Source organism: Excalfactoria chinensis, chromosome 2 (genome assembly GCF_039878825.1).
Source record: "Excalfactoria chinensis isolate bCotChi1 chromosome 2, bCotChi1.hap2, whole genome shotgun sequence".
NCBI lineage: Eukaryota > Metazoa > Chordata > Aves > Galliformes > Phasianidae > Excalfactoria > Excalfactoria chinensis.
Window position 1 is genome coordinate 56,426,118 of NC_092826.1, and position 19,218 is coordinate 56,445,335.

Sequence of the window (19,218 nt, forward strand, 5' to 3'; positions counted from 1 at the left end):
TTAAAATGTATAATTGCACACAAGCTTACAAAACACAAGTGTGTTCTATGTTTACTTTGTTTGTTGGTGTCAGAAGAGAACAAGCATGCTGGTTCAGGACAATCTTGCGTTGTATTTGTTCTTTAAGTGACTGTATGTGTAGTCTGAGGGAATGGCAGTAGCAAGTCTGTTTAGTACAGCTAGGTGGTGGGACTGAGCCTTGGGGCTGTTCCCACTTACACCTGATTGTCCCCTACATGTGTTTGAGCTGGAGACCTCTGTATTTCTCCAGATCAACAGATGCTGCTCTTTTATCTGAGTAGTATTAAATAACTCATCAGTAGTGGATTTATTTTTTTTGGGGGGTCAGTTTGTTTTTGTTGTTGTTTTGCTGAATGCTGTTAGCAAATAGGTTTCTACAGATTTATTTTGCTTTGGTGCAAATAACTAAGAGTTGCTGGAGAGCAATGTGAGGCAAGGGTTGTGTTAGTTAAGGTGCCTGTATAGAGAGCATTAAGACAACCTCTCCCACAGGGCTACCAAACTGATTAGCCTTGTAGTATCTTGGATTGCATAGTATTATGGCACTTCATTCAGTCAGGTGTCTGAAATACTGATCATGACTCATTTCAAAGAAGTTTAATGATCTACTTTCATATTTTTGCTGATGGTGCACATAAAGGCAGCCTTTTGGCGCTTGCCTTGCTTGCAGGCAGAGCAGTTAGTGTGCGTACCTTTATGGAGATTAGCCCAACAATGAGAGGGAGGAAGACCATCTCTTCTCCATCCCAGCTTTGCTTGCCATTCACTTCTATTTTGCCTTTCAGTTTCCATCGCTGGCGACCGTAACGCATGAAAATCTGAAAGAGAAAAGATCTCTTATTATCTTGAGCAGTTTGCTCTCTTAGTGCACACATGTTGGGAAGGGAAGGTCCCCTCTGGCCAGTTCCCTAACTCCTACAGCTTGAAGGGTGGGCTAGGTGGGGTTTGGTCATCCCCTGTTGAGAGGCCTCTGCAGCAGCAGGGCTTTGGCTGATGATGAAAACAGAGTGACATTGGTGCAACATTTCAAACTGAGATGGTATGCTGGTAAGGCTGCCATGGATTTCAGAGCTGGCTGGGTGAAACCAGCATCAACGTTGGGCCTGCAGAGGCTTGCAGGCATAAGAGTGGTGGGAAAATTGATGATAGACAGAGTGGGGAATCAATGACCAAGACAGCTGTGCAGTGCAGGTTGTAGGGGGAATCCATAATCAACTCACTGCAAATTCCCTGCAGGTGTAGCTCTGCTCTGGACAGAGCTGGAGACTTCTAATTTAACCTGTTTCAAATGAACCTGCTCTTGATGTTCTCTAGGTTGCTGCAGTGACCTGAAATACTGATGCAGCTTCACAGCACGTAGCACTGGGGTCTCAAGAAATGATTCTGTGTCTTTCTGCTTGAACAAGAAAACCCCAGCATTTGGTAGAGAATGTCTGCATGCATCCAGTGAACTGCATACATAGGTGAGGCATATGCTTTAGTTCCAGAAGAATTAGAAATGCTTGTTGAGAACAAGATGGTGAGAAGCGTGTCCTAATTCAGGGAGACAAACGCATACACAAAAAAGCCTTATTTTCATTAAATAGATAAATAATTGTAGCTCATGGAATAGCTAGCACCCAGTGCTCCAAATAAAACATTCAGGTCTTGTGACAGATGCCCTAACGCAGGCAGAGAGAGATCTGCAATGCTTTTCGGAGAGATCAGCAATGCTTTTCAGAGAGCGTACAGGAAAACTAGCAGCTGTTTCTTGGCATGGAGATGTCACTAAGTTTTATTCAACGTGGAGTAAAATGCGGCAGAAATCTGCCTCCCTTTTAATTCTTTTTCTGTTGATCCGGAAGTGCTACATACCTCATACTGATCCCCAGGGCAGAGCCGAGCGAAGCCAGCCAGACCTGGGGAGAGAGACAGGGAGTGAGGGTCAATGCAGGCAGACAGACCCCTGGGTGTACCCAGTGTCCACCAAGCTGTGACAGGAAAGGGCAGATGCCCTTTCAGCCCACACTCTATGGGGATGACTTTTCTTCTTTGGTACAGAAATTCATCCTGCAGTGGTTTTGTGCATATCAAAGACTTGCACTTCCCAGCTCTTTTTTCCTCCAAGCATAATTTTCCCTTTTGTGTAATAACTATATAAAACAGAAGAAATAGCTTCCTGACGTCATCTGGCTTTAGAAGCTGAGCTTCATGCTCTGACTATCACAAGGCGTAGGCGAGCTGCTCATTACCATGCAGTGCTTGCTGGTTAACCCAAATCAGCCCCAACTGTCTTGTTCTAACAAGAAGTCTGTGATATAACTCACTAGTGGTAACACAGTGAGGGAGAGGGACTCCTGCATCCATAATGTAACCATTATATTACTACCCCAGTGTCTTTGAGCGCTAACTACATCAAGAACTACAAGTGACCTCTGTAATATGAGATTTATCCCATCTTTCCCCAGAGGGGTGAGATATATGCTACAAGAGCTTTGCTGCACTACCTGCATGAAAGCTTTGCTTAAAAGGATGTCATGATGCTATTTCTGCATTGGCACCATACATATGAAATGGAAAGTTTCCTAGGGCTCGTGACCATCCTGAAGCCCCATGGAAGCCACCCCCTCCCCCTCCTGGCCTCCTAACTTGCCCTCCCACAGAATGGGGGCAACTGGCTGCTTTCTGGTCACCCAACCCTCTGCACGGGGAATCTCTTCTTCCTCACTGATCTCTTCATTAGGTAACTACTGCATTTGTTTTGCTATTAAGAATACAGTAATTGCTTCATTTCCTTCAGCTGCTCACCACCCCAGGCATACACTATGTCTTTTTTTTTTTTGCCTTCTCATACCAGCTGCTGCTGGTACTCTCATAGAGAGAGGAAGAGGTGTGTTAGCATCAGCGCAGCTAAGATGTGACCTACTGTTGGCTTCTACTGCCAGGCTGCAGCTGGGCTGTGGGACCAACTAGATCCCTATCGTGCAGTCCTGGCCTATCCCTGTAATCTGCTGATCTTTCATATCTTTGATCAGAAAATAGTTTTCTTCACTTATCCTATTGCTTAGCTGAACAAAGATGCCCTTGTTCAGAGCTCATATTACCAATTCCTATCTAATTTATTTACTGTTTATAAATTATTCAAACTTTCTAGCACTCCACTGCTGCTCCTCTCTCCCTAGGCACACTTTTACAAAGGAATTTGATCTCTGCTGGGATGCATCTCTGAGAGCATCTGAGGAATATAAAAGGCCCCTCCTTTGCTCACGGGATGGGGGGATGTGGCTGAGGCCCCTGTGTGCGTGCTGTCTGGAGCTTGGGTCTATGCCTGGTGACAGGCCCTGCCAGATTGGTCAGGAACTGAGGTCTGGGAATTAGGTCCTAAGGCTGCTGGTGCTGCTCAGGTCTCTGCAGCCAGATGATGGGCAGACCGAACAGTGCGCAGCTGCTGAGCTCACATCACTGTCACAGGGAACATAAGTTTTGGTGACATGAGTGGCTCTTGAGGCTTCAGTGTACAGCAGGAGCCAATGGCTCTTATCACAGAACCATTACAGTTGGAAAAGACCACTTGGATCACCTTGTCCAATTGTTGACCCATCTCTACCATGCCCACTAACCACGTCCCTCAGTGCTACACCCACATAGTTCTTCAACATCTCCCTGCACAGCCTGTGCTCTCTGCCTCACCACTCTTTTCTGAGAAGAAATTATCCCTAATATTCAACCTGAACCTCCCCTGATGCAAACTGAAGCCGTTCCTTCTTGTCCTATCGCTGCTACTTGGGAGAAGAGGCTGATCCCCACCTCCCTACCACCTCCTGCTTGTACAGCTTCAAACGGCTTTGTAAAAGCAGTGCCTTGGGCTCAAAACACAGACTGGGAGGGGAAGGTGGCCGCTCCTGGGAGGTCAGTGCAATGAATGGCAGGACAGGGCCGCTAGGTGGCTGTGTAAGGTGCCAGAACAGGAACATGTTTTGTGTTCAGGGCCCTGAAGCCATCTGCAGCATGCTTAGCTCTGCTTGAGGGCAGGAATGTGGGCAGGTGGGCTTTAGCATTGGACCAGAGTGCTGCACTGAGATGGCTGAGTGTTTTCACTGTCTGCTGTTCTGGTGCTTCAAAATGGGGCAGGGGCACTTCCCTGTGCATCATAACAAGGCGCTTGGCTTACCCGCAAGGACTTCTACAGTCACACATTGCGTTTTCCTGTTTAATTTCAGCTGATTAATCCTGAGCTACTGTTCATTCTGTCAGATTTATTCTCTTTGTTTTGAGAAATGATTAGGCTTCATATATATATGTATGTATCAATCATAAAAACACAGCGTGGGCTCCCTGCTTCCTGATGATGCTGTGTGGGTTGGCTCTCTTTCCATGTAAGCGACAGAGTACACAAAAATAACTGTCACTGGAGTGGCTAGGAACAGATAAGCTCTGGGGGGAGGAATACTTTGATTTTAACATTAGATTCCAAAGTTAGCTGGCTGTGCTGTGGTGTAATGAAAGGGCGAAGCCTGCTATGTGATCGCTAGGTTTTTGTGCTAGAGCTGCTCTAGCTGTGCCAATAGCAAAAGTTGGACTGTCCTACTGGATTCCCATTCCTAGGGAAAGTGACCTACATAAGAGTCATGGTGTCCTAATTAGAAAATACGTAGCAATATGGCATTTCTCTTTGCTGATTTCTCATTTGGCTTCTTCATGGTATAAGAATGTTTAGACGTAGCTGTCATCTGTGGTTTGCTCTCTGCTTCACTGTAGCCTGCAGGCCTTCCTGGAAGACTTGGGCATACAAGAGAGAAGGGGCCAGGCCTTTTCAGCCCAGTTGTTTGTGATGCCCTGATGCGCTCTGCAACACATCATCCTGTCTTGAACTGTGCACTGCTCTGCATTTACAGCAACTATGGAAATGCCCTGAGGGGCACAGCTTGATGCAATTTCCTTTCTGTGCTGTATGGCCTTTGGTCTACTATTTTGAAGTTCAGCTTCATGGACGTTCACGTAGCTCTTAAAGGGTCGTGGGGATAGAGGCAAAAGGTGCAGCACCCTTCAAACTGAATTGCTTTGGCTGCTGGGAGGAGCATTTGGGAGAGCCTAACTAGCACAGCTCCCTTGAACACGTGAATCATCTTATTGGAAGAATCTCGCTGTAAACTCTGCCCCCAGCTCTGTGATCCTTTCCACAGTGCAGAGGGGCAAGTCAGAGTTTGAAGGCTCAGCAATTGGTGCAGTGGAGGAGAAAGCATGCTTGTAAGTACATATATAAAACCAAAGCATCTCAACGCCCTCAGCACCAGGCACGGACTGACTTCTGTTCAGTGAAAGGAAAGGTGAAAAGGTAATTACCTTTCATCTTGATACAAAACTCCCCCAGCAGGTTTTCCAGCTCTGCTTCTATGGTACACATGTTCTGTGTCGGAAGACAGAATAGTGAGGTCAGACAAACCCTCTTTCTAAGTTCTATTTGGAAATAAACACTTCTATTTTGCAGAGGAAAGGTATTTTTCATTAAAATCAATATGCAAGAGCTACTTTTGTTTTTAGCAAAATCTGGCCCTAAAAACAGCAGCTGAGCTATGCCTGCTTACATCGAAGCTGAATGTAACCCTGCGATCTAATTCTGGCATTGGCAGCAGGCAGCTGTAGCCTTAAAGTATAGCATGGCTACTGTCCCTGTCTTCTCTAGCCAGGATGCGGGCCAGCAGCAGCTCCGTGCCAGAGCAGCTCCCAGCACGTTTTTATTCTCCCAAGAAACACGGACAACATTAAAAATAAAGACTGTGTGAGATGGGTACTTGACCCTCCCCAAAGAGCTAGGCAGGATGCCACGGCTTGTGCACTGTGATGTTTGCAGTACCATTAGATTTTCCTTAATTAAACTGCTGGTTTAATAAAATAGATAGTAATCACAGCAATTGAAACTGGATGCAGAGCACAAGATGTCTGCTTGTTCTAGCTACCCTGCCACCCTAATGTCTGCAGGGTGGGAAGGAACATGTATGGTTGCAACATACGTAGGTTCAGGGTATAGCCCTTGTCTTTTGGAACATAACCATTATTATTTTGAAGAACTCTTTGAGCTTATGTCACCTGTCTTTATAAGATATCAGGAATTCACTTGAAGTCAAATAAATAATTAACAGTCTTCCCTCACTGACTTTACATCTAACCCTTTTATCTGGATATGATTATCACTGAAATGAGTGGCCAAGATTTCACGGCCTTTCAACAGTGTGAAAATGAAAGACCAAATGGATGAGGACATACTTCTGTGTATTCCTTGTAACTCCTGTTGATTTCAGTTAAACTCTCTCGAGCTGCTTTGCTGGCAGGAGACATTGCAAAGGCCTGCTTCATTTTGCTGGCACCATCACAGAGGCGTCTCTGGATACAGTAGGCCTCATAAAGCTCATCCACCTAGAGCAAACAATGGGAATGGGGAGGAGGAAAAGAAAGACAAAAAAACTGAGAATTAAATGAAATAAAACAATTGCATTACAAGGAAACTAAGCCAAACAAGTGATTAAACCCTTGGATGGAGAGTGAGTGGACAGATGAAGCTGTCAGCAAAGCTATCATACTGTTATAGCTCACCAGAAAGAATCAGCACAAGACACAAATATCTTCTACTGTAGAAATCTCATTACTGTGGTAACAGATGCTTGCAGCAACTCATCTTCTCACCTTGTATGTCTTTAAGTTTTGCTGCTGTCTTTCTCTCCAGTATGGGACATGTGCAATTGCAGCTGTAAGCTTCTAAAATATACTGGAGTTGGTAAGTGCTCTTTTAAAGATGTGGGCAATGTCCATGCTGCCAAATGGGAGTGGGCATGTTAGGTGGCATGTTTATTAGGGACAGCAATGTCTTCAGTATCGCCAACACCAGCCATACATTGAGACTGCTGCGATATTGGACTGAGGGGTAATAGTGGGAGAAGGGACTGGTTTTAAAACCTCAAGAACTAGGAGCTGTAGCCCAAATAAACAAAAGTTTAGAAACAAGTGATGTCAAATTAAGTATTTTGAACTTCAGTTCCATAGATGCTTGCATAATTTCCTTGCGATCTTCTTAAGAGTCCTTGGCATGGCCGAGGCACCGGGCATTCACTAAGCAGTCTGGAGGTTTTGTAATACTTGGTGACATACAACTTAAAGTCTCACCTGGATCTAGCCTTCAATGGATTTACATGTCTTACGCTTTGGTTTCTCTTTTCCCTTTAATCCCTGCACTGAATGTATATGTTTATGCCATCCAAGCTGTCCAGTGGAAGTCTACAATAGTACAGTTTAATTTATGGCTGAGAAGACAGGTTTTCTAATCTGACGTTATCAGGGGGAGAGGGAAAGAGAAAGGTGCATCTCTTCCTGTTTCTAATGTCCCTGTGAAGATGGGATGATACCTGTTCTTTATCTAGAATAACTGTTTTCCTTTGTTCTCTGACATTAAGTGTCTGTCCTACACATGCTGGTGCTCACTCATGGATTTTCGCAGCAGAATTTCTCTCTGTGGAAGTTTCCGGCACCTTGACTTTGTTAGTCTACGATCATTTGCTGTGCTAGAAATGAACCTGATCCAGGTGTGCTGCAATTGTCTTTTTTTTTTCCAAGCCCACTTAATCTCTAGTGAAAGGTGTCACTGATTATTTGTTTGGAGTGGGACTGCTCTTCCTGGCTTCTTCAAAGCACGATGTTGACTTGTACAAGGCAAACTTATGTTCCTGATAGCAGAAGCCCTTACTGTTGGTTTTCCGACCAACACGGGAACTACTTTGCAAGTGAAATGGTGCAGCAAAGAGTAATGAATGCCATAGGCAGCATCTTGCCATTTCAAAGTTACAGGAAAAACCTTCTTGGTGATGTACCCACCACTTTGCCTCTTGTAAGTTGGCACTGTTCCCTATGCTAACGACAGCTCCTATAAACTGCCATTGCTTGCAGTTGACTCCTGTCATCAGGGTGGAGCACTGACCTTGTGCTGCTATCCTGCATGCTCATCTGCCCCAATAAATGAGTGTAGTCTGCTGCTGCACACTGTTTCCCACCATTTGCTGTGGGAAATACAGTGGGTGCCCGTGTTGAGCACAGGGTTGAAAGAACCCTCTGGCATCTGAAACAAAACTGTGCTATCACCTGAACAAGCCCACAAGTTTTAACACAGTGCAGCTCTGCTCCTCCTGCCTCTGTTGCTGTGAGCTACAGAAAGAGAACTAATGTGCTCAGGTGATCAGAGTTATACTCTTGTGTTTGGTGCTTTTCATTCCCATTATAAGCATAGAAACCATTAGCTCTGAGAGTGCTAGAGTGGGAAGGCCTTGAATGGAAATGTTCTCCAAGCAATAATTTTGCCATTCAGAATGCCAGCAAGAGGGAAAGCGGCTGGGGGAACAAAATTTCAGCCTATTGCCTGGTGACTTTTTTCAGCTCTCAGAGTAAGAGAACACAAAATTAAAAGGTTTGGCTGAGCTGTCATAATTGGAGCACTTCAAGCTGTAAGAACACTTTTCAAATGGCTCTCAAAAGGCATTTCATCCATCAAAAATAATTCCTTCTTTTGTCAGACTCAGAAAAGTAACTAATAGCTAGCAGATATGTTTATAACCATAAGAACGCATGTCGTGGGTCTCGTCCAACTCTAAACTCTATAGGTATAAATCACAAGCATCTCTACTGGGTACAAGAGACTCATTCTCACCAATGCAATCAAGTAGATGTGAACCCACCAAATCCTGCAGCAGAAGATTCAGCAGCAAAAAATAAGATGACCGAGACCAGCAAAAACATCCTAGATATGGTGTGCCGTGGAGTTACAGCTGGAGAACTGGATGACTTCCAATTGTAACACCACTTTTACCTACAGTTTAGAAATAAGCATGCTGTGAGAGACTTGTCCCAGCAAGCATCTGCTCCCATGTTCTCAGTATGGCTAAAAGTGCATAGGAGTGTTGGGCAAGGAGAGCGGCTGGACATCAGAGGTTACCAATGAAAACCCTCTTCATTTCTGACCACCAAGCTGTTAGAACACAAATAGTAAATCTGGGAGAGGCTTTGTCAAATTCACCTCCCTGGAAGATGGCAGGAGGGGGCAGCAGGTTTTGTTTTTTCTAATGTAGTGTCCCGCATTAGATGCTTGGGGTGCTCATTACCTTGCTGATGTGGAACTCCAGTCTCCTCATGTATCGCTCGACTGCTTTGATTTGCTGGGGGAAAAACAGAAAGGCAGAGAGTGAGGCACATGTGAACACATCTGCAAGATATCTCTACGCTAGCTTGTGTCTTCAGATCCCCAGGAGTCTGAGGAGCTCCTCCTTAATGCACACGAGGCACTGCTGCCCGTGAATCCAGCATCACCTGTCCCACCTTACTGAGATTAAGCTGCTGCTGAAAATGGAGCTCACTGATACGTGCATGTATACGCTTTTGGGTACAAAAACATGCTTACTGATGGAGTCTGCATTAATTTTCTTTGATGCAAGTTTTCTAGTTCACTTGAAATTAGAAAGCTGTGCACTTTTGGCTTAAAAACCTCCGTATTTTCATTACTTTGAAAATCTACATTAAAACTGGTGAGATTTTGCATTTCAAAACCTTTTCCTGAATAAACTGTTTTAGTAAGCAAAATCTAGTTTGGCATTGTGACTGAAAAAAAGCCAGATAGCTCAGGAGAAGCTTTTGGGGGCTTTTATTTTTATTCAGCCAAAATTTCCCACAGGGAAAGAATACCTTCAACTCATCAGCTTGTTCTGCCCTAGCAGCAGTCAGAGCAGGAGTGAGCAGTGACCACACAGGCTAGAGATACCCCAAGAGCAGCTACCAGCAAGCCCACCTCTTGATGATTCACTCCTCTGGGGAGTTTGTCCTGCTCTTTGCAAAGGTCCATACCATAAGGTGCTGACTAGTCCTCACTCAGAGGTGCATAATGCAAGAGGAAAGGCAGCTGCTTGAGCCCTTGGCTCATCCCTCTGGGGCTGGTCTGTAGACACTCAGGATGTGCCCTTGGCAGCCACCCACCCGCCTGAGGCTTACAGGGCAAAGTTGGACAAGGCAACTGATTCAATAGCTTGCAGGTAACTTCAGTATCAATGACATTAGCCTGGCTATTAGAGCTGGCTGAGAGTTTCCAGCTCCATACATCATACAAATACTAACACTACCTTGCAAGAAGTGTTGAAAAGTGTAACGTACCTTATCTAAATCATACAGGACTCCCTGCAACAGAGAAGATGAAACTGTGATTTATTTTGCAATGTGACAGTGCCAGAGTACTGTGAGACAATAACGTTTATCAGTGAATAGAAATCAAAACCACGGTGAAAGTTGGAAGGGACAAAGATCATGCATGCACATGCCCAGTTTCCCACTCCCAGTCCATGCCTGTTCCAGTACCTCTGGATGGGTACCGTGCCTCTCTACACAATCACAAGTATGACACGTACCAGGCGAGAGTTTCTTCTCATGTCTTTTAACTGAGCAGTCAGCTTGTCCAGCTCTGTCTGGTGCACTTCCAGATACTCGCTGTAAACACAAACCAGAGAAGGGAGACATGAGCTCTGCAGCATGTCATGGAGCCCCTTCCTGAGCGCTATACAAGGAAATCTCTGCAACAAATGGCCTTCCTCAAAAAGTTGATCTGGATCGATCTGTTCTAAAAACAGTTTCCCTGCTGCCTTTCTGAGAATAAGTAGAAGTCACTTGTTTAAGTAGCCCGGTGTTTTCCTGATGTTAAACAACCACTTTCAAGTAAGCTATCTGCTGCTTAGTTTACAGTCCAGTGCCTTCCGATTGCTGCTATCATGTCTGGCTGGTAAAAGCCCTTATCATCAGAAGCATTATCTTAAGGATGATACACGCTTCTGATATGACACCAGGAAACCTAGAGGAAAAAAAATGTACTGTTGAAATCCCTGTCCTTGGGACTTTTTCAAGCCAACAGAAATGCAATTCTGGACTGATTTTCCCTACACATATTTGCAGTCCTAAGTGTTATTCCAACAGGTACATTCTTCGATCATTAAGGATCTTTGTTTCTGTGACATGTTTTTCTAGGGGCTCAAATGGCCTGGAAAGCTTCAGTCAACAAGCACAATAAAGGCTCTTACTCCAGGCCATTCTTCAAGGCTCTGTAGACCTCTTCCATTCTTTTGGGCTGGGGTTCCTTGGGGGTGGTGCTGTTCTTGTGGCCCAAATTATGCATTTTCTTCACTTTTGCTTGGGGCTTCTTGAGCGCGGAGGTATTTTCAATAAAAGAGTTACACCTGCAAAGTGAACATAAAAGAGGAGAAAATCCCTGTAAATCACAAACTCAAAGAAACGTAGCTTAAAGAAATCTTCCTGATTTTATCTGTGCTAGAGAAATGGTTCTGCTTACGTGCCTGCCGCTTAAAAGGCTGTGTTTGTTTACAGGTTGAGAGGTCTGAGCAGTCTGGGATGTGTGCCTTCAGCTTTTGATGTGCCAGTTGCCTTTCCCAGATATGAAGTCCCAGGCTCATCAGGCATTACTCTGTCTTATCCCGTGCCTGTCCTGCCTCCTGCTGCTTAGACTCAGCCATGAAAGGGCTAAGAGCAAAGGGGTGCCTAGATAATTCCAGGTGTAAAGTCTGGAGGCTCCTAAGACTGGGGACTGTGTGTATCTGGAGGCCTCATGGTGGCTGCAGCTCCTCACAGGGAGCGGAGGAGCAGTGCTGAGCTCTGCTCTCTGTGATGGCGACAGGGCCAGAGAGAACAGCGTGGAGCTGTGCCAGAGGAGGGGCAGCTGGGACAGCAGGTAGGGAAAGGGTCTGCACCACGGGGCAGTGGGCAAGGAATGGGCTGCTGGAGCTCAAGACAACGTTCTCAGACATAGGATTTGAATTTCGGGTGGTCCTGCATGGAGCAGCAGTTGAACTCCATGATCCCTGTGGGTCCTTTCCAACATGAGTTATTGCATGATTCTCTATCACGCTGCTGGTCTTGATCGTGGACCACAAATGGAGGACAGCTGTGCTGCATGTAGGTGGCTCTCTGGCTCCCCTCCTGCAGGTCAGCATCTAACCCTACTGCTGGCAATCGGGAGAGGTGACCTCCTCACCCTGCGGCTCCTCCCTGACTGATGACTGGTAATCTGGAGCTTGGTGGGGTTCACACAAGTTGAAACTAATTGGAAAGCAGCCTCTGGAGGCATCTGGCTGACCCAGTAAAGTGCACGGCTCAAAGTCGGAGGTCCCATCTAGCCAAAGGACCGTGCAGGGAAAGGCTCTAAACAAGGATCTGCTTCCAGCAGGATGCTGAAGCAGCTCTGCAAAATAAATAAATAAATAATGGGTCTGCTTTGACTTCACAGCAGCAATAAGAAAACTAACAGCTTAATGACGTGGACAATATGTAAGGAGATTTTAGCCTTGGAGACTTACTCCTGCAAGCTGGGGAGAAGGAAGTTCTTCCTCACCTCCCTTACACCTTCTAAACCCCCAGGCCCATTTAGCAGCTGACTGTGAAACGCCACTTAAAGAACGGGGTACTTGCCTTGAACGTCTCTCTTGCAGACCGCTGAAGCCAGCAAAGGACTGGCTCCTGATAATCCCATTAGGACCTCCTGGAGAGAATGAATGTGATCCTATTGACATGATTTCTGGAAGCCTGGAGGATATTCCTGAAAAACAACGGAAGGAAGGTCAAGGATGGGGTAGGAAGGAGGCCTGCTGTGAGGCAGGGGTATCAGAAAGGAGAAAGGCAACCCAAATCCAGGAGGGGCTGTGAGCCAGGGCACCAACACAACCCCCAGCTCCAGTCTGCTGAGGTCTGTTGCTCGGTTTGCAGAATAAAGTACATGAGTGCCTGTAAGGATGTCTTATTTGCATGGAAAACAGCAGAAATGGTGAGGGTTTCACCAGCTCATTTGTGCTGCCCAACTATCCCACCTCAGAAAAGAAGTGGCCCTGTTGCAACATCTGACTTACAGCCCATACAGCTGTATGCCTTTCCTGGACTAGGAAAACCTTGCTGTGGCTGCAATGAGGATCTGGATGTGGGGCTGGTAACCAGCTGCTGCGATGTGCTAATCCCAGCAGTGGCCCCAATTCATGCCATGCCTGGCACGCTTCTCTCCCAGCTCCAGCATCACCATCTGCTACATCAGAAGTGCTACCCCTTAGCAACTATGCTGTGCTGAGGCGGTCAATGAACTAAGGAGGAGGACCCTGCTGCTCCCCTATCCCACAGGACCCATCCATTCACCACCCACCTTCCTTCCCAGGTTGCTAACACCACTGCTTTGGGAAACACATGGAGAAACTAAGCCAACTTAAAACAAACTGACAAAAAATGAACAAAAATATTGTTTTCCCATCTGTTTTAAAGGCGGACCCCGATACAGTCCATACCCTCAGTTCATTTCACCCTGCATCTCCTCCAGCAGCTGTGGATGAGTCTGGGGTTGAGATAGGGCTGTAGCACGACTGCAGGTATTAGGGCTAGAGCTGCTTGCAGGCAACAGAGCTGATGCTTTGCAACACTGCAGCCTATGGGACTTGGTGGGTAAACTTAAAGCAGCCTCTTGTCCCCACAAATGAAGAATAATCCATAGCTGAGTGCCCCAAAGGGACCCACGTGTGAGGACCACAGCTTTGCAGCCTGAGCCTTCACAACCAAACGTATTTATTGCAGATAAGGAGCAGAGCTATGCAGTGCCTCCACGGCAAACACTCACTGGAAAAAGCAAATATGTGGGGAAATGTCGTGCGCAGTCCAGTTATGTTTGATTTGTAATGCTAGGCTGGACAAATACTCCCCGAGGTGGCATTCGGCACCGTGGCGAGCTGCTACTTTTCTCTGGAGAGGATTGTATTGCACAAGAAGAGCTGCTTTGTCAGGAATATTTCTGTAAGAGCTCTGCCAGAAATATTTCTTCCAGCCTCCGAATTGTCAGCGTTATTAGCGATGTGAAATATTCTCCGTTACACAACCCAAACAGCATCGATCTCCTGGTTTTGGAAGTGAGAACTGGTCTGTGCCCTGTAATGGGGCAGCCCTCACAGATGCAGCCTTGGCTTTGTGATAGGTGTGTTTAAGACAGATTTTCTCCACTGCTGTGACTAACAGGTAGCCGTGATCTACCTGGAGAGGTCTGGAAAGGTTTCAGTCTCCATCAAGCCTCACGTCTGGGCAAGAACAACTACTGAAGTCTCTCTTGAGCCAGCTGTGCCAACCGAAGCCTTCCTGAACAATCCCCAGGCACATCTAGGGAATTAGCATGGGCCAGAGGCTATTCCAGCTTCTCCAGCAAGCAACTTAGATGTAGCCAGACCCCATTTTCAGGAGACTTTTATAGCTGGAGACCATTCCAACCCATCTGGCCTTGTGCCTGGAGCACAGGAGCAGGAGTGATGGGTTTATGGCAGAGTTCCACAGGAGCATCTGCAGATGTGAGCCTTGTCTGCCGGTTGTCTGGTTCCCAGTCACTACTTCCCACCTCCACTGTCTTCCATCAGCAGTGCTGGTATCTGCTAGGATCAACTTTGGGATACAGAATTATCCTCAGCAGACCAGTGCCATAACCTGGAATCAAAACCTTCCACCCTGTTCATCTAACAGGGCGTCGTATTAATTATGCTCACTGTGCAGCTATGATCATGCTGCAAAAAACCCTTCTGAGAACCAGCCCAAACCCCTCTGAGAGGAGCAGAAAGCCTTGAGGGTGTCCAGCAGGATGGATAGCACAGCCTTGCCAGCATCTGGTGACATGTGAGGTTAGAAGCTAAAACCCCACTGACAAAAAACATCAGCTCACAAACCCTCAGGAAACGAAGGGAACAAGAGCAAACCTGATGCTGGGTGCTAGTTATGGCTCTGTTGGCCATAAAAGCATAGCTCTTTTGTTTTGGAGAAGCTTAAAAATGCAACTATCTTGAAAAAGGAATTTACTGATTTATTTATTTTACTTATTTTGCTGAAGTGCTCAGGGGCTTTGCAGTGCTTTAGTAGCAAGGGCTCTGCTCACAGTACCAAAAGGAAGCGTGGATGAAGTGCAATTGAAATCCAAACTGGAGACCTGCCTGGAGCTACTTCTGCTTTGCTATTGCATAAAACGGTCAGAACTCAGAGCCCACACTGGCTGGTGCTCAATATATATGTTCATCAGGTTACAGTTTGCCTCTACCATACAAACACAATCTGCTGTTAAGATTTAACATTACACTGCCAATGTCTCACAGCTGCACTGACCCCCTCTGGAAGCAGCAGCCCAGATTTGCACAGGCACCACATTCACGTTCATGGATTATTTATGATACTGACATCTAGCAAATACCCTTTGGGTGATGAGTATTTGCCATGCTGTGGGAAAACGCTTTGCTGAGGTGCGGTTATATTTCTGCTTATTATTAAACCATTCACAAGCCCCTGTGCTAAACAAGCCTACCTCTGAGTTTAATAATAGAGATGTTCTGCCATTGTATGCATGTGTGTAATCACTGGGGTGATTTCAGTAAGACTCAGTCCACGAGGACTCACATGGATCTGTTATGGAACTGACTGCTGTCCCTACAGACGCACAGCCCTAAGGGGATTTTGGTGATGCTCCAATGTAATGATCAAGTTTCTAAGCCCACAGTTAGTAGTTATCTGGCATAATGCTACCATCTTCTAGTTAGAATATGCATTTTTCTCTCAATATTAAAGCGCAGTGTGCATCTGAAATGGTATTAAAAGCTTTGGAGATTCAAGATTCTGCCTCAGCAGTGGATCAAACCAGCAGACTTACATTTTAAAATCTCTATAGCTGATGAATTGCCAGTATTTCCCTTTAAAAAATCATCAGTCCATCTCCTGCTAATGGAAACGTACTGTGTGTGTGTGAGCATAATTAATACAATTAGTATTGCCCGTGCTAAGTGTGTGGCAGCTGAGCGATGAATCTAGCAGCAGTGCTGAGGGATAAGGTGAAATCCTATCAGTATTTTTTCCTTCCTGACTCAGTGACAGTGTGCAGTGGGGATGGCAGATAATTGATGGTGCCTCTGTCCCCAGAGAAATAAACCCCCATTGCTCTCATCTCTCCTTACAGCTGAGCCTGAGCTAATGAGAGAAGGGGCTGCTGAGCCCATCACTTCCATAGAGCTGCCCTCTTTCAGTCACCCTCCGAATGCACTTGCACCTCCCATAATGCCAACGTAAAACAGTGCAGGTTTCAAGCTAAGAGGTGGGAAATTCAGTCAGAAACATGTTTGCTAAATCAAGACTGACCTTTTCATTTGCTTTCCCCCTCTAACTGACCTAGAGACCACCAGTAAATACATGTTGTCAGTGCCCATGGTTGATCCCGCTCCTTCATAGCATCTGCAGTTATGGATCTAGGTCTTGGGTTTGCTGTAGGGTGTTAGGGAACTGAAGCTGAAGGCTTGCAGCACAGCAGCTTTGGGGACGCTTTTGGATTAAATATAATCCTTGATTAAATGGGAATGTGGGGGTAGACTCAAGGGCCGATCTGATCCTTGATAATCCTTTGTTCCTATCTTTTTGTTTTATGCGGCAAGCATCTCAAGGCCCCCTCTGGATCTGCAAAGATGTAATCCCCATAGTGAGATGTTTTGTCTGATGTTCCCTGTGCTGATCTGTGCACTGCGCATTAAGATTTGGTGATGATTGCTTGGGGTAAGGTAAGATGAGAGGGTCCACTAAACCTCTCTGAGGAGATTGCAGCAGCAGCCAAAGGACTCAGCTGTGCATGAGAGGAACCTCTCTTAACCAAAAACCTGGCAACAGGGTACGTCTAACAAATGAACCGGGAACTTACTGAATAATGAAAGAGCATATTCATATCTCATCTATGTCAAGGATTATGGTGTGCTTATCAGAGTAGCCTGTTAACTTAGAAAGGTAGAAAAGTAAAATGCTTTATTGCAATAAAACCACTAAGGACCACTAAGACCATCTAGTCCAACCAGCCCACCCCCACCATGCCCACTGCCCACGTCCCTCAGTGCCACATCCCCATGGTTCTGAACAACTCCAGAGACGGTGACCTCCCCACCTCCCTGTGCAGCCTGTGCCACTGCAGCACCACTCTTTCCACGAAGGAATTTTTCCTAATACCCAACCTGAAACTCCCATGAAGGCAGCTAGTGCTGCTTGTATTTGTGGTCTACCATCTAGTCTTCATTAATATCAATCTCCCAGTTTATTCCTTCTGACTTAATTGAATTACCCTGGCAATACGACACCAGCATGGCCAGTAGCCCAATCCGTCACCTGGAATTTATGGTTTCCATGTTCCCCTAACTCCTAGGAGGCAAAAAGGTATGTATCTTGGATGACAATTTAGACATTCTTGTGGATGGATTTTTAATATAAAAGGTTGACAATAATATACGGGTAAGTGCCCTCAAAAGCATTATAAAAACTTCCACAAGAAGATTAACTCTCTTACAGGAGTGTTAACGTTTTTAAGACAAAAACTCTTAGGCTCCTCATTCCTGAATGCGTCAAAATCATTTCTGTGGGATGGAATCTCCTGGAAGCATCAGGAGATGAGTGGATTACTTACAGTACAACCTTGATGGCATTTTTATGCTCCCAGTGACTGAGCTGCTACTTCTTGTGCAGGGTAGGGTTTGCTAGAGCAGTACCAGACATCTGAGCTCCATCTGAAGAACTATTCTGGGTTGCCAGAACAAAATCATGTGCATTTGTTCCATCAAAATCCAAGGAGATTCTCCTAAATACAAGCATATGGCTACACTGACAAGCACAATTCCTGAGCCTACATCAGTGAAAGGCCAGCAGATCTGTGAGCTTCAAATGTTAATTTTAGCACAGAAAAAGAGCCTCGTGGGCTTATCAGCATGGCTGCAGAGAACACTATTGCACAGAGAGGGGCTACAAGCTGACTCTGTCTCCTTCTGAAGGGAGATGTGGGAGTGCTGGGGTTGTGCTGGGGTGGGTATCTAGGCAGTAGGGAGACTCTTTGGCTCCAGCACACGGAGCAATCTTTGGTCAGCCCACTGCAGTCCCAAGACACCGAGTTGGAAGCAACACTGCCCTGAGGTGGGTCTCCTGGCCAGCGGGATCTCCTCAAAGGCGTGGACTCACTGCTGGCTGACAGCTTTGCTCTTACAGGGATACTTTCTTTTGTTAGTTGTATTTTTATATCTTCAGTTTGGGTGGATTCAGTTTTTGTAGTGCAAGGAAGGCTTTGTATCTCCTTTCAGGCCCTGCCTAAGTCATAGCCGAGAGCTCTGCTTGGCTGCAGAAGATCCTGCGAGAGTGCACAAGGTGCCATTACTTATTTCTAATATATGAGTGTTAGCATTGGGTACTTTGGTGACAAATTTTAGCTTCCGTGTCAAATAATATCCCCCCAAGCCTTGATACGAATAGCAAGACTTGTACTTTACAGTTCCATTTATGGAAGAACGTTTTTTCTGCTGTATGTAAGGACATTTTCAGCTGAAATGCTGCAGTATTTGCTAGCTCATCACAAGACAGCCTGAGCAGAAACCCAAGATGTCTACCATCTGGAGTGGCTCATGCTGTTTGTTCTGCTCTTCCTACCTGACTGGATGAAGCACAGAAACCAAAAAGCAGTAACAACAGTAATAAGAAGAAAGCTAAGTATTCAGGTCACCAGCAGAATGGTGATGGCATCTTTGCCATATATATGTATATACGCGAGTTGGTGGTTGATGCTCCTATTGTAACATAATACCACAAATTCAGCTCTTATCAATCTGTTACACCACTGCAGTCCTTGCAACCGTGCTGTGGTAGCTCTCAGCTCCCGGCACACGGAGCCCTTTCCTCTGCTTCAGTCCCCCTCAGAGAAACACCTCCAGCATCTTCCTCAATTTTGGTTTAGCACATGCCGAAAACATAAGGCGAGGGAAACGCTAAGGAGTTATTTAGCTGTAATAAACCCAAGGAAAATAAATTTGAGACTAAATGGCTCCCACACACGACAGATGGGTTCGCAGTGGCTGACCTCATTTTTTCAGTTCCAACATTTGTTTCGCTCTGGCAGCTGGAGCAACTGTGAGCGTGAAATACACCCAGGGCCGTCCTTAATGCCGTTCTCTTACAGTGCTCTGAGTACGGAGAGACCACATCCAGTCAGTGTTAGCACGGCTCAGCAGAACCGGTGCTGGGACGGCACACAAGAGTGAGGCCGAGAGATCAGGGCCTGCCTGTCTAATTAGATTTCGTGTTCATTCATTTAAAACTAACCCTGGTATGCAGAATTATCTTTGATTAGAA

At 45.8% G+C, this 19,218-nt stretch overlaps 1 protein-coding gene across 2 annotated transcripts in view; it reads right to left on the bottom strand.

Annotated features, from left to right (window-relative positions):
- Positions 1-19,218, bottom strand: part of RIPOR2 (RHO family interacting cell polarization regulator 2) — a 42,353-nt gene that overhangs the window by 15,893 nt on the left and 7,242 nt on the right. For both annotated transcript variants that reach the window (XM_072328039.1, XM_072328038.1), the window contains exons 2-10: positions 12,496-12,622; positions 11,094-11,249; positions 10,431-10,509; positions 10,180-10,203; positions 9,141-9,194; positions 6,265-6,414; positions 5,344-5,407; positions 1,876-1,919; positions 714-839 (exon numbers count right to left, since the gene is read on the bottom strand). In XM_072328039.1, the coding sequence (XP_072184140.1) occupies positions 714-839; positions 1,876-1,919; positions 5,344-5,407; positions 6,265-6,414; positions 9,141-9,194; positions 10,180-10,203; positions 10,431-10,509; positions 11,094-11,249; positions 12,496-12,596 (798 nt within the window). In that variant the 5' untranslated portion in view covers positions 12,597-12,622. The remainder of the gene's footprint in view (positions 1-713; positions 840-1,875; positions 1,920-5,343; positions 5,408-6,264; positions 6,415-9,140; positions 9,195-10,179; positions 10,204-10,430; positions 10,510-11,093; positions 11,250-12,495; positions 12,623-19,218) is intronic.